Here is a 12,263-nt window from a genome sequence, read left to right as displayed (position 1 = left end):
TTAAAAAATTTAGCTCATATTAGTGATGGGTTTTAATGGACAGGATTTAACATAAAACTTGGTTTGATATGGGAAAATCGGCAAAACACAGCTGTGTACACCATAATAAAATGTACATTTTTAATGTACTGAATGTACATTATTTTTATACTATAAAAATAATGTACAATCAGTACACAAATAATGTATATTCCCTTAATACAATGTACATTATTTTTATATTGAATGTACATTATTTTTATATTGAATGTCAATTATTTGATAGTATGATCCACAAGGCTGTGTGGACCATAATGAGTGGGGAAAATCGGTAGGGAAAAATAATGTTATATTAATAAGGTCTTGAACTCTTGGGCCTAGAGTATGCCAGTATGCCACGGCCCACGGGCTACAAATACTTAGGCAATTATAGAAATTAGAGATTCGGCCTCGGCCTAATTGAATAGCTCGCCCAACACGTCCCTAGACGGAAAATTATTCCGTGAACCTGGGTCTAAAACAACGTAAATACACAATTTACATGTTAAATATTCACAATTTACCTTTAAAAAATTCACAATTTGTATACTACGAACACATAATGTTAACATATATGTAATTAATAACCTTGTTTTATATTCACAATTTCCTTTCAAATACTGTAGTCAAATACTAAAAAACACAATTTAATCTTTTCTATTCACAAATTCCCTTCTACAGCTGTTATGTGTTTTGACTTAAAAATAGAATTTACATTATGAAAATTCACAATTCCAATATTGAAAATATACAATTCAATGTCGTTTAGGACCAGGGTCCACCTTGATCTAGACTCAATCTACGAATATAATTTCAAGGGTCCAAATCGGAGATTTTAAAAAAAATACGGTGGCATTATTGTAATTTTGTGTAAGTAAGTTAATCTTTTTTTTGCTTTCCAGTGCACATTTTTCCTCTTTCAGTGCACATTTATATGTCATACAATGCACATTTTTCCTTCTTCTAGTGCACATTGTTATGCCATACAGTGCACATTGTTCATTCTTTTAGTGCACATTGTTATGCTATATAGTGCACATTTTTCTTCTCCAGTGCACATTATTCCTTCTACCAGAGCACATCGTTGTGCCATACAGTACACATTGTTTCTCCTTCCAGTGTACATTTTTATGCCATACAGTGCACATTGTTGTGCCTTCCAGAACTTTTTTTTTTTTTTTTAATTGTAGATGACGAACTTTTTTTTGAAAGATCAATTAATCTTGATCACTAATTACTAATTTGAGTTGAATATTGTTTGTGCGTTTATTATTTATATATGGTCGTTTATGATTTGTGTTGAAGATCCTATATTAAATTTAATTTTTCAATAACTATTTCACATCTTTGTGCCTCCCGTGCGTATTTTTGCCTTCTAGTGCACATTTTCCCTTCTTCTAGTGCAGATTATTGAAGTTCGCAGGTGGCAATTTTTTTTTTTATCTGCGGCTGAGATTCTATCTCACTTCTCACCTGAGGCTTTTATCGCACCCGAACCCCTTCCTATATATAGAGAGACCGGGAGTTCAAACCTCCTCTTGTATGGAAAAACCAATTTGGCTAGCACTACGTACTTTACCCCTTAATTGGGCTGGCCTAGTGTGAACGGTTAACCCCTTAATTGGTCTGACCCAGTGCGAACAGGAATTAGTCTGAGTATGATACGGGCTTAAAGGCAATTGTTATACCGTGGAGGCATGGACCAGGGTTCATATTGCATTGTGAACCTTGATACAAAAATTATGTACCTTCAGTTAAAACATTCTGTACCTATAATTAACCATTGATGTACATGTAAACAAATAACTTGGTAATTGCTAACACATAATATAATAGTTACTAGTACAAAAACTGTCAACTGCATCAGGGCTGGATTTTAGGGCGTGCAAGTTGTGCAACCGCCCTAATCCAGCCATGACCTAATAGTTAATATATATATTTGTGATTATATTGGCCCAAAATTAAATTTTTTACATTTTTCTCTTTGCAATTTTGCTTTAATTCGCAATTTATTTATATTTTGATAGGGCCTCACTTATTTACCAGCACAGGGCCACGCAAATCAAAAAAATCGGCCCTGAACTGCATGTACAGAATGTGTCAACCACGTATACAAAATCTGAAGGTTACTTGTAGACCCTGGTCCATGGTATAATTTTCCGCTTAAAATGTCTCCTACAATTAGAATTGATCAGGACTGCTCGTGGTAAAACCAAAAAAAAAAAAGAAAAGCAAAGATATAGAGGAAAGAATACCATTATGACTGCCAGTTTACACCAAATCCAGACTAAATAAAAATAGAAATAATTATGTACACACAATATTCCTACCATTTAATTTGAATAACATAACCCTACCATTGAAGAAACATAACCCTACCACTGAAGAGAAAAAAAAAAAAGCAATCAAACACAATTTCCAAACACTACACAACACGATTGATATATCACAATTTAGTAAATAATTAATTCAACTATTTTTTTCCCCCTTTTAGTTTTCTGCATAATGACCTAAATAAATAATAATGGGATCAAATGAAAGCCAACCCATTTTCATCATCAAACCGCATATCCTCAATGCTGGAATGAACTCCCCCGTCTTGCATGCTTGGATGATCCTCGAAATTCATGTCGTCGAACAAGAACTCGTAATCGTTAGACGAGGGAGCAACGTTGGTGTTGTGGCGCGAGGATTGGGGAAATCCCCGTTGATCTGCCGGCGCGCCGGTGAAGAAGTTAGCAGTGGTTGAGGTTTGGGTTTGGTTGGGTGGACTGTGGGAGTGAGAGTACGCCGCCGCCACCGGACGGTAGGCGGCGGTGGACGGCAAACAAACCTCCAAGTTGCCACTTGCGATGTCGTCGTACGTGATGTTGTTTTCGTTGTTGGTCTCAGTTTTGGATTTGTGGAACACTCTGCATAGTACCCAATCTTCCTGCATTCATAATTAGCAAACTAACCATTAAGTTTGGACCATACCTCAGTGGTCAAAAGTTTGAGTGTAAGGGTGTAGTGTCCCGCATAGATCAAGAATTTTCACTGTTAAATATAGCGATTGATTCTCTGGCCGAAAGTCTGAAGGTAAGAGTGTAGTGTCCCACGTAGGCACTTCTAATATAAGGGTGTAGTGTGCTGTTAGGTTCGTCAAATATAGTGACTAGTCCCCTAGCTGAATTGTAGGCACTTCTATTGAGTGTGATAATTGGCTTGGAGATTTAAGACTGCTCCATACACTCAAAAGCCAATAATTGAACCCTTAACATTTAGTTAAAGATATATGAGTCCTTCCACTCAACTACACCCCTTAGGTTAGTGCTTACCCACTATGCCAAAAGCTATATATATCTTACAGCAATGCACAACTGTATTTCCTTATATACTATCACCACATTTTCAAAAGACAGGGTGCTGGACTTGACCCTTTTCCGATCTCCGCCGAACAATCTCCTAGCCACCAATTGCTTGACTTGGCCTTTCTATGGCCTCTGCCCAACAACGATTTACTTCTCCTCATAGAACCCAATAACATAAGCGCGAAGGGCCTTTAAGTTTGGGGTTCAAACTTATAATTTGCCAACCATTAACTTAATTATAAAAAAAAAAGGAAAAAGGAAAAAGAAATGAGAAGAGAATATATACCTTGGGGGGAATATGAGGATTTTCCAGGCGAAATTCATGCATGATCCAGCCAGTTTTGATGCCATTTGGGGCTCTATTCTTGTAAAACACTAAAGTTTTTCTCATCCCTACGATTGCTCGAGTTGTGGGATCAATCACCGTCCGATCTTTGCCGGTGGCTTTCCAGTAGCCGGAAGTGGTGGCTCTGTTGGTACGGAAACCCGTCGCATATTTCCGATCACGGAAGCTGAAGAAGTACCACTCGCTCGAATTCAGCTTTGCCACCTCTTTATTTATTCAAACATTAATATGTTAGACTTCGATATAATTTGCCAGTTATGTGCAAAGTGACCAATTTAGTCCTTAAAGGATCAAATATGTCATGACATATTGGTGATAAAAATAGTCTCTAATAAACTAAAATTTTCATTTTCAGCATAACTTAAGAGTCAGATAAGATCAAATATATAACTCAAAAACTAAGTTTATATCATATATATAATTCGCGGACAAAAATGTAATTTTTTTTTAAAAGAAGAAAGAAACAGATCTTAAATATTATCAAGAACTTTAATTTAAGATTTCAAGAAAGCACACCCAGAAGAAATTAAAAATAAAATATAAACTTATCATTATAATAATAACTAACGAACAAATCAAATGATCAATAATGTTAAAAAATGCATATCATATTAGGTCTCTAAATCTATAAATATTCTCTATACTAAATCGAACACGTAAAATAATCTAAAGAGTTTACTAATTCATTTATAGATATATATTGCATCTATTTTTTTTTTTTTTTTTTTTGGTGACGATGAAAACCTTCAATCACTATTCGAGGACGTGGATTTAGTAAACCCTTCCTTGTGAACCTATCTGACAAAGGATCACAATGAAAAAATTGACCCAGGTTGTCATCATAGGTCATAGCTGATCGACTCAAATCAAGAGGGTCAATAGACTATTCCGTTAATAGTTAAACTTGTAACCTTCTGATTACCAAATTAACAACCTGATCAATTGGGGGTGCCCTACTGTATTTACTTTACCGATTAATCATTGATTTTGAAAGTGACCCACTTTTTATTTCCTTTCTTTTTTATCAAATCAACTATAAAAAATATATATACTTATTTAGGGATCGAAAAATATGATAAGTATTTTGGTTATTATGGTTGTGCCAGCACATTGACAGTGTTTGTGTAGGACATGCAATCAAGAATTTGATGTGAGGAGTAGAGGACAGGACATGACAGGAGAGAGGAGAGAAGTGAGGTGTGAATAAAGAGAAGAAAATGTTTAGCAATTCTCAATGTATGTATGTCTTGTACGAGAATCCTCCCAACAAAATTATTAGGAAATGACGAAGAAAGCTTGGTCGTTTAGGTAGTTGTCAGATCAGAACAGAATCTCTACATACAAACACCTACACTCACATGTTTCCTTTACACCAAAGCTTATATATTGTACTACTCTATCTTAAATTCTTAATAAGATTATATATTAGTTAATTAAGAGACAAAATTATATTCACAAGCTAAGCTTTTATTTTATTTTATTTTATTTTATTTAACCTTAATTAGCTTTTTAAAATTAATGCTCATCTCATCTGGTGGGCAGGCAGTCCATTTCCATCAACTTCACTTCATGCCCTACGTGTCCTCTCCTCTCCTCACCTAAGCTGCCTGTGCTATACGTACATACTATTCCAATTCTTTTTTAATTTAAATATATTATACTATCATCCAAATCCCATTTACTCCTTTTTTCAATTAATCACATTTTACTCAAATAATTTAATTACTATTAATAAATAAATTTTATATATATTTAAAAATTATATTAAAAACAAAAAATCTAAATTTGAAAGTTATAAATTATTTTTAAAGAAATAAGAGGCATCAGATTCGAACTCAATAAGTGTATTGACTCCTTATGATTCAGTAAGTTGAGAAAGTATGAGAATAACGATTTTGTCTTAATGTATGAGAATAATTGTGCATTTGTGCCTACAGAGAAAAGGATAATTTGAATGTGGGTTTTTTTTTTTTTTTTTTTTTTTTTTTTTTTTTTTTTGGGGTGAGAATTTCCTTACTGATTTTGGGCTAATAAGATATTCTTGGACTGGTGCTATCTTAAAGGATTTGTACATAAATTTTCATGATTACTAACCATTTTTGAATTACGATATGATTTCTCAAGTTCATTGAAAGTTGGCTATTAAAGGAATTTTAAGAGAAATACTTAATTTGGAAGTGAATTAACTAGGAAAACAGCTGCACTAACAAAAGGGGAATTTGAAGAAATTAAATTAAAAATTATTTTTTGTCATTAATCAATTTGCTCAAGCATAATGTTTTATTTAATAATAGTATTAATAAATGTAATTACCTAGTAATTCATATGGTGTATAAATTAAGGATACTTTATAACAATAAATAATCTAAAATGAAAAAAATATTTATATGAATTTCTACATTGTTATACCATAATCCATCAAGCTTGAACAAAAATGAGTCATGCTAGATTCTCTTCAAAATTTCTATTGTAATATTCACCCCTAAACCTAATATATATAAAACTATTCTTTTTATATTTGATTATTATGTAACTTTTTTTACATAATAAAAAATTCATGGTGAGTCAGCTAATTCACAAGTAATCAATAAATATAAAAAGTTTTAATGATGCAAACATTTAGGAGAAGAGAGAAGCATTTATTTTCAAAAGAAAATAACCATAGGTAGACATAGTTATGAATCACACTTCTAATCTAATCTAAAAACATAATAAGTGTGAATGAAGGTTATACTCTTCATTTATGTATGTTTTGTCTGTTAAGTTTTTTTTTTTTTTTTTTTTTTGTACATTATGCTATAAAAGTTGTACTTTACAATATATTAGACAAACATATCCCTATCGTTATAATTTCCGTTATCTTTTCCACTATTGTTACCATGCACATGCATCTACTATATATTTTCTTATTTTCTTCAATAATAATAATAATATATACATATTATATATTGGAGTTATATGTTAGTTATTTTCTAAAATAGAAATATAAAATTTATAAAAATATTTTACATTATTATTATTTACAATAATTTAAATATCTAAAATCTAAATAAATTTAAAATTTTAATATAAAATATTAATATTGGGCACCTATTTTTTGCGAATCGCGCATAAGAAAAACTAGTTATTATAAAAATAAAAAACAAAGTGAATATTAACAAAATGTTAATTGCTAATGATCTAGTGGTCTATTGGCACAAAAAGTGACTTTCCTATATGGGAGAGCATGGGTTTGAGTTCGAAGAGGGACAATATTGACTCTTTGTGCTTCAATAACTTGAGAAAAATGCAAACTATTTTAAAAAAAATATATTTTAAAACATGACAGATTAGTACAATATATTAAAATTTTTATTTTTATTTATATATGTACAAAAGAGTTTTTTGTTTTGAATTTCCTTATTACAGAAACTTTTCTATAAATGGCTATATGTAAAGAAGTATGAAAGAGAAAATATTTCCCAAAACATATTTTCTTTTTCTTACTTACATATTTTCTAAATTCTAATTCTGTGAAATTATACCAATTTCTACAAATCTGGAAGTAAATCCATTGAACCTCAATCAATTAATGTGTACAAACATCCTTTTCTTTCAAGTCACGTACTGCACTAGGATAGCCTCTTTACCAAGATTCTCCTCCAATTTTCTCCCTACCTTTAATCTCATAATTTTCTTTTATCCATCAAATTATAAATCAAACACCCTACGCTTCCTACCATCACAATCTTATTTATTTATTCATTTATTATTATTATTATTATTATTTTTATTATTATTTTGAGTGACTAGGAAAACCCGCTGTCACTGCTCGATGGTGTGTGCTGAGTAAACCCCACTTTCTGACTCTAACCAGCAAAAGACCGAGGTAAATCAATCTAGATTTTTCAAAATTAACTGACTCAAATTATTTTTGGATTAACAAGGTAAACCCCACTCCTGACTGTGTGAGTAGTGAGTAAACCCTCGCCCTGTGACCCTAGCCGGCAAAGGACCATAAGGAGGTAAACCAGCCTAAGTTACCTATAGCTGATGGGCTCAAATTAATAAAGTGAATAGGTTGTTCCCATTATTATTATTATTATTATTATTATTATTATTATTATTATGAAACTTGATCCGGCTATATGAATTGTGTGTCTTTATTCGTGCAAGCTAAATGATAAAAAATTAAATTAAAAAAAAAAAAGGAAGAAGAAGAAGAACCCTAGTTAGTCTAGCTATACAAAATAGGGGATGTTTTGATGAACAAAAACAAAAGAATCGTTATTCTATTCTACCCTTGTTTTAACTATCAATTAAAGTCTTAAAATTTTGAAATTACCCAAAAAAAAAAGCTCTAGAACCTGACGACATGATTCTCAGTCACCGGCAAAAAAGCAAGCTAAGGATGAGAAGAAGAAGAAGCTAAATACGTACCGGGAAGTTGCCATGGCTCGCAGGTGTGAAGGTCGACTTCGACAAGAGTGGCCTTAGAAACATTTTGGTTAGCAATTTTGTTGTACAGATAATGGCAGATTAGCTCTTCATCACTTGGGTAAAATCTAAACCCAGGAGGCAGTGTGGCTCCGATGTCTCTTAACCCCATTTTTTGATTTCCTTTTTTTTTTTTTTCTTTTTATGGGTTTTTCACTTTTCAACAACAAGGAAAGTTGTTTTCATGAATTATTTGGTTTTAATTTGTGGGATAAAATAATTCTGGATGGGATGATATATATAGAGAGAGAGCGCCACCCATACAGGGCGCCCTTTGTTGCCACATGGAATATGATAACGTAAGATGATGCGATGCGTTCATTTTATTAATTATTTGTTTATATTAATTATATTCCATGTAGCTAGCATATCAATATAGTATGTAGCTTGCGTTTGTATAGTTCGTTATTGTCATACTTGGAACTTTCAAGAAAATCTAAAGTCACAAGCAACTTTGTTTTTTCAAGGGGGAGAAAGAAAACTTAATGCACTTTAATTATATTATAATGGGGATAATCCAAATCCAAATCCTAGTTTTTGGGCAAAACCTCCAAATACTCCATTCCAAAACTCTCCTTTTTACTTTTATTGCATAAATTTCCTAGTCTTATTTGAATTGACATGTCCCATTTCATAGTAAATTTTAAATAAATTCAACATACATTTTGATAATATTTTGGATTTTTTGGGATGGGTGTGGCAATTTGGCCCTTGCACATCGATAGTTGGTTCTTCAGTCGACTAGCCATTTGCCACTTTGGTATAGCGGGTCACCATGATCCTGGCTGGACCATGGTGGGCTGGCGAGGGCAGGTTTAGGCAGTTGGTTAGTTTGTGGGCAGTTTAATTATTGATCGGTTGGTTAATTAGTGCATGTAGTGGATGGCCAATTGGTAGTCTTCCGACTTCTTTGCGTGACATGATATACTTACTAGTGGGAAATGTGACGACTGACAGGGATCGGAGCACGTGTGCGGCTGTGGCTTGTTGGTTTGCCTGCTTGGTTGGTAACTTCTAACTAGCTTCCTCGTTGTATGGCCAACCCATTAGTTATTAGGCCCTTTAATTTGAGCCGTATTTATGTCTTTAGTTATTTAAACTAGGGCACTTGTAGTCCATTTACAATATTTCAAGGGTGATGAGGGTTCATACATTTGCATAGATCAACAGTTGAGGATTGTTGAAAAATAAGGGAAAAAGGGACGGAGCCAATTTTATAAATATTGTAAACTTTTAAATTTATAATAATTATAAAATTGACTTCGCATTTTTTTTTACTAAAATCCTCAATCATGACTTTGTAGTATATAGATTCTCAACCTACAGAAGCCCAACGAGTTAATTAATATCGCCTTAACTAAGACTCAAGGTCATGACCTCCCATTTGGGAGAGTCACTTCATGTCACTTGACTAGAAGGTCTTTGGCATTTATTTCCTACACCTATTCCCTGGTAGTATCCCAGTTTTATGATGAGCTTGGTCCATTAATAACCATCATCTACAGACCTAGACTATTTGTTCTTCACCCTAAGCTACTACAATTCTATATATAGATTATTTGTTTCTTCATTATCAAACCTTTTTTTTTTCCTCTGTAAACTCGATGTATACACTTTTTTGTCATTGCCTAATAAACTTTACAAACTTTATTTCCTTACTTAAATTCAGTCCACTAAAAACCATCATCTACAGACCTGCTAGACTATTTGTTCTTCACCCTAAGCTACTACAATTCTATATATAGACGATTTGTTTCTTCATTATCAAACCTTTTTTTTTCCTCTGTAAACTCGATGTATACACTTTTTTGTCATTGCCTAATAAACTTTACAAACTTCTTTTTGCTTGCATGAGCAGCTCAACTGGTCACAAAGGTAAAGTTTGAGAGAAGAGATCAGGGATAGAGTTTCACCAGCCAACCCTTGAGGTTGGGATTCAGACTAGCCATCAGAAACACATTTATTTATTATTATTTCTTTTTATGGTGAGATTGGTTCAAATGCGATATTGCTATCCCATGCACTCATGTACACTCAACGATTAAAAATCAATAAAGATGAAAAGAAAAACGTGGTGACATTTTAATTTCTTGCATCATGTATATTTCGACGATGCACTAAGTGCTGGGAGTGTGGTGCACTTATGAGTGCTTCAATAAAGATGAAAAGAAAAATGTGGTGACATTTTAATTTCTTGCATCATGTATATTTCGACGGTGACAAAGTGTTGGGAGTGTGGTGCACTTATGAGTGCTATATGTGGTGCGCTTTTGAGTGAATTATGTTGTACATGAAAGTGTCGGTATGTGGTTCACTAATTAAAAAAAATACAGTGACATTTTGATAATTTTCTAGACAATGTATATTTCGATGGTGCACTAATAGCTGGGGTGTGGTGCACTTATCAGTGCTCTATGGTGCACGTTTGAATGAATTGTGGTGTCCCACAAAGTGCTGGTCTATAGTGCACTATTGAAAAAAAGGCGGTAGAGTTTTAGTAATTTCCTGCACAATATATATTTCAGTGGTGCACTAAGTGCTGAGGTGTGGTACACTTATGAGTGATCTATGGTGCACCTATGAATCTCATCTTTACATTTGTAAAAATCACACAAATCAAATTAGATTAAAAAAAAAAATACTGTGGCATTATCATAATTATCGTATATTCACTTTGAAAACTTGAATACATAAATATGCAATATGAACAACTAAATATGCAAACTTGGATAAATTTTAAAAAATCAATGAAACATCTAAATTTTAAATCTAAATCGTAAATGCTAGACTCTAAGTAGTAAAAAGTGAACTCCTAAACCAAATAAAACAAAAAACGCAGTCATATATTCTAAAATTGAAACCCCAAGTGCAGTGCACTTTCGCAAGTCCAATCTTTTAAAAGAAAATGTGCAATAGGTTAATACTAATTAATTAAATGTGCAAACCTAAAAAATTTTGAATGGTGCAAATTTTAGTGTTCAAACTTGCATAGTAAAGCTGGTGATAATTATGGAAATACCACCGCATCATTTTTACAAAATCTAATTTGGTCCGTCTGGTTTTTTCAGATGTAAGGCTGAAATTGTTTCTTAGTACAATCCTTTTGTTTTAAGGACTTGTTCTCATATGATCCAATACATACGTACATACGTACATACATATATACATACGTACATATATATATATATGTATATATATATATATATATATATATATGTATATATATATATATATATATAATGGGTTCCTGTGCGGTTGGCTTTATTAGGTGTAGCTGTGCGGTTGCTTAGGTGCGAGGTTTTCCTTAAGGTGCGTGGTTTGTGTACTTAAGGTGCGTCAACTAAAGCTTTAGGTACGTGGTTTTCCTTCTTAAGGTGCGTTGTTTTCCTTCTTATGGTGCGTGATTTGTATGCTTAAGGTGTGTCAGTATTTGAAACTTAAGGTGCGCCATTTTAAAAGTTTAGGTGAGTGGTTTGTGTTCTTAAGGTGCTTTGTTTGTGTGCTTAAGATGCGTGGTTTGTATACTTAAGGTGCGTCATTTTAAAATTTTAGGTGCGTTGTTTGTGTTCTTAAGGTGCTTTGTTTGTGTGCTTAAGGTGCGTGGTTTGTGTACTTATGGTGTGCCAACCACACAACCACACAAGAAGCTATATCGACACCTGAACCCTTCCACACACACACACACACACACACACACACACACACATATATATATATATTAGTGATCAAATGAGACCACCTCCCCCGTGAGAAAGTGTAGACTTTTACATAAATGCATACAATCTTCTACATGAATGCATAAAATCTAAAATTCCAGCCATACAATGCACACAATCTATCATGTAGTAGTTTGTGTGCATTCGTTTAGTAGTTTATTTGTACCAATGTTGGTCCGCACGCATGGTCTCACGAGGGGAGGTGGTCTCATTAGAACATCACCCTATATATATATATATCTGCGCATGTTTAAGAAACGCACAACAAAAAATACACAAATACACCAAAAAATCATTAGGCATGCATCACAAAAAAATGCATCATTAGGTATGCATCACAAAAATGCACCATTAGGT

At 33.1% G+C, this 12,263-nt stretch overlaps 1 protein-coding gene across 1 annotated transcript; it reads right to left on the bottom strand.

Moving 5' to 3' along the window:
* Nucleotides 1-2,258: 2,258 nt before the first annotated feature.
* LOC116024842 (protein CUP-SHAPED COTYLEDON 3-like) lies at nt 2,259-8,379 on the bottom strand. Its single transcript, XM_031265851.1, has 3 exons — nt 8,134-8,379; nt 3,655-3,920; nt 2,259-2,950 (listed from the first exon to the last, which is right to left on the bottom strand). Exons 1-3 carry the CDS (start codon nt 8,300-8,302, stop codon nt 2,549-2,551), a joined length of 837 nt encoding a protein of 278 aa, XP_031121711.1. The 5' UTR covers nt 8,303-8,379; the 3' UTR covers nt 2,259-2,548.
* Nucleotides 8,380-12,263: the final 3,884 nt, after the last annotated feature.

The sequence above is a fragment of the Ipomoea triloba genome, chromosome 7, assembly GCF_003576645.1.
Source record: "Ipomoea triloba cultivar NCNSP0323 chromosome 7, ASM357664v1".
In the NCBI taxonomy this organism is placed as follows: domain Eukaryota; kingdom Viridiplantae; phylum Streptophyta; class Magnoliopsida; order Solanales; family Convolvulaceae; genus Ipomoea; species Ipomoea triloba.
Note: the sequence above shows the minus strand (reverse complement) of the source record. Positions and strands in the feature narration are given on the sequence as shown.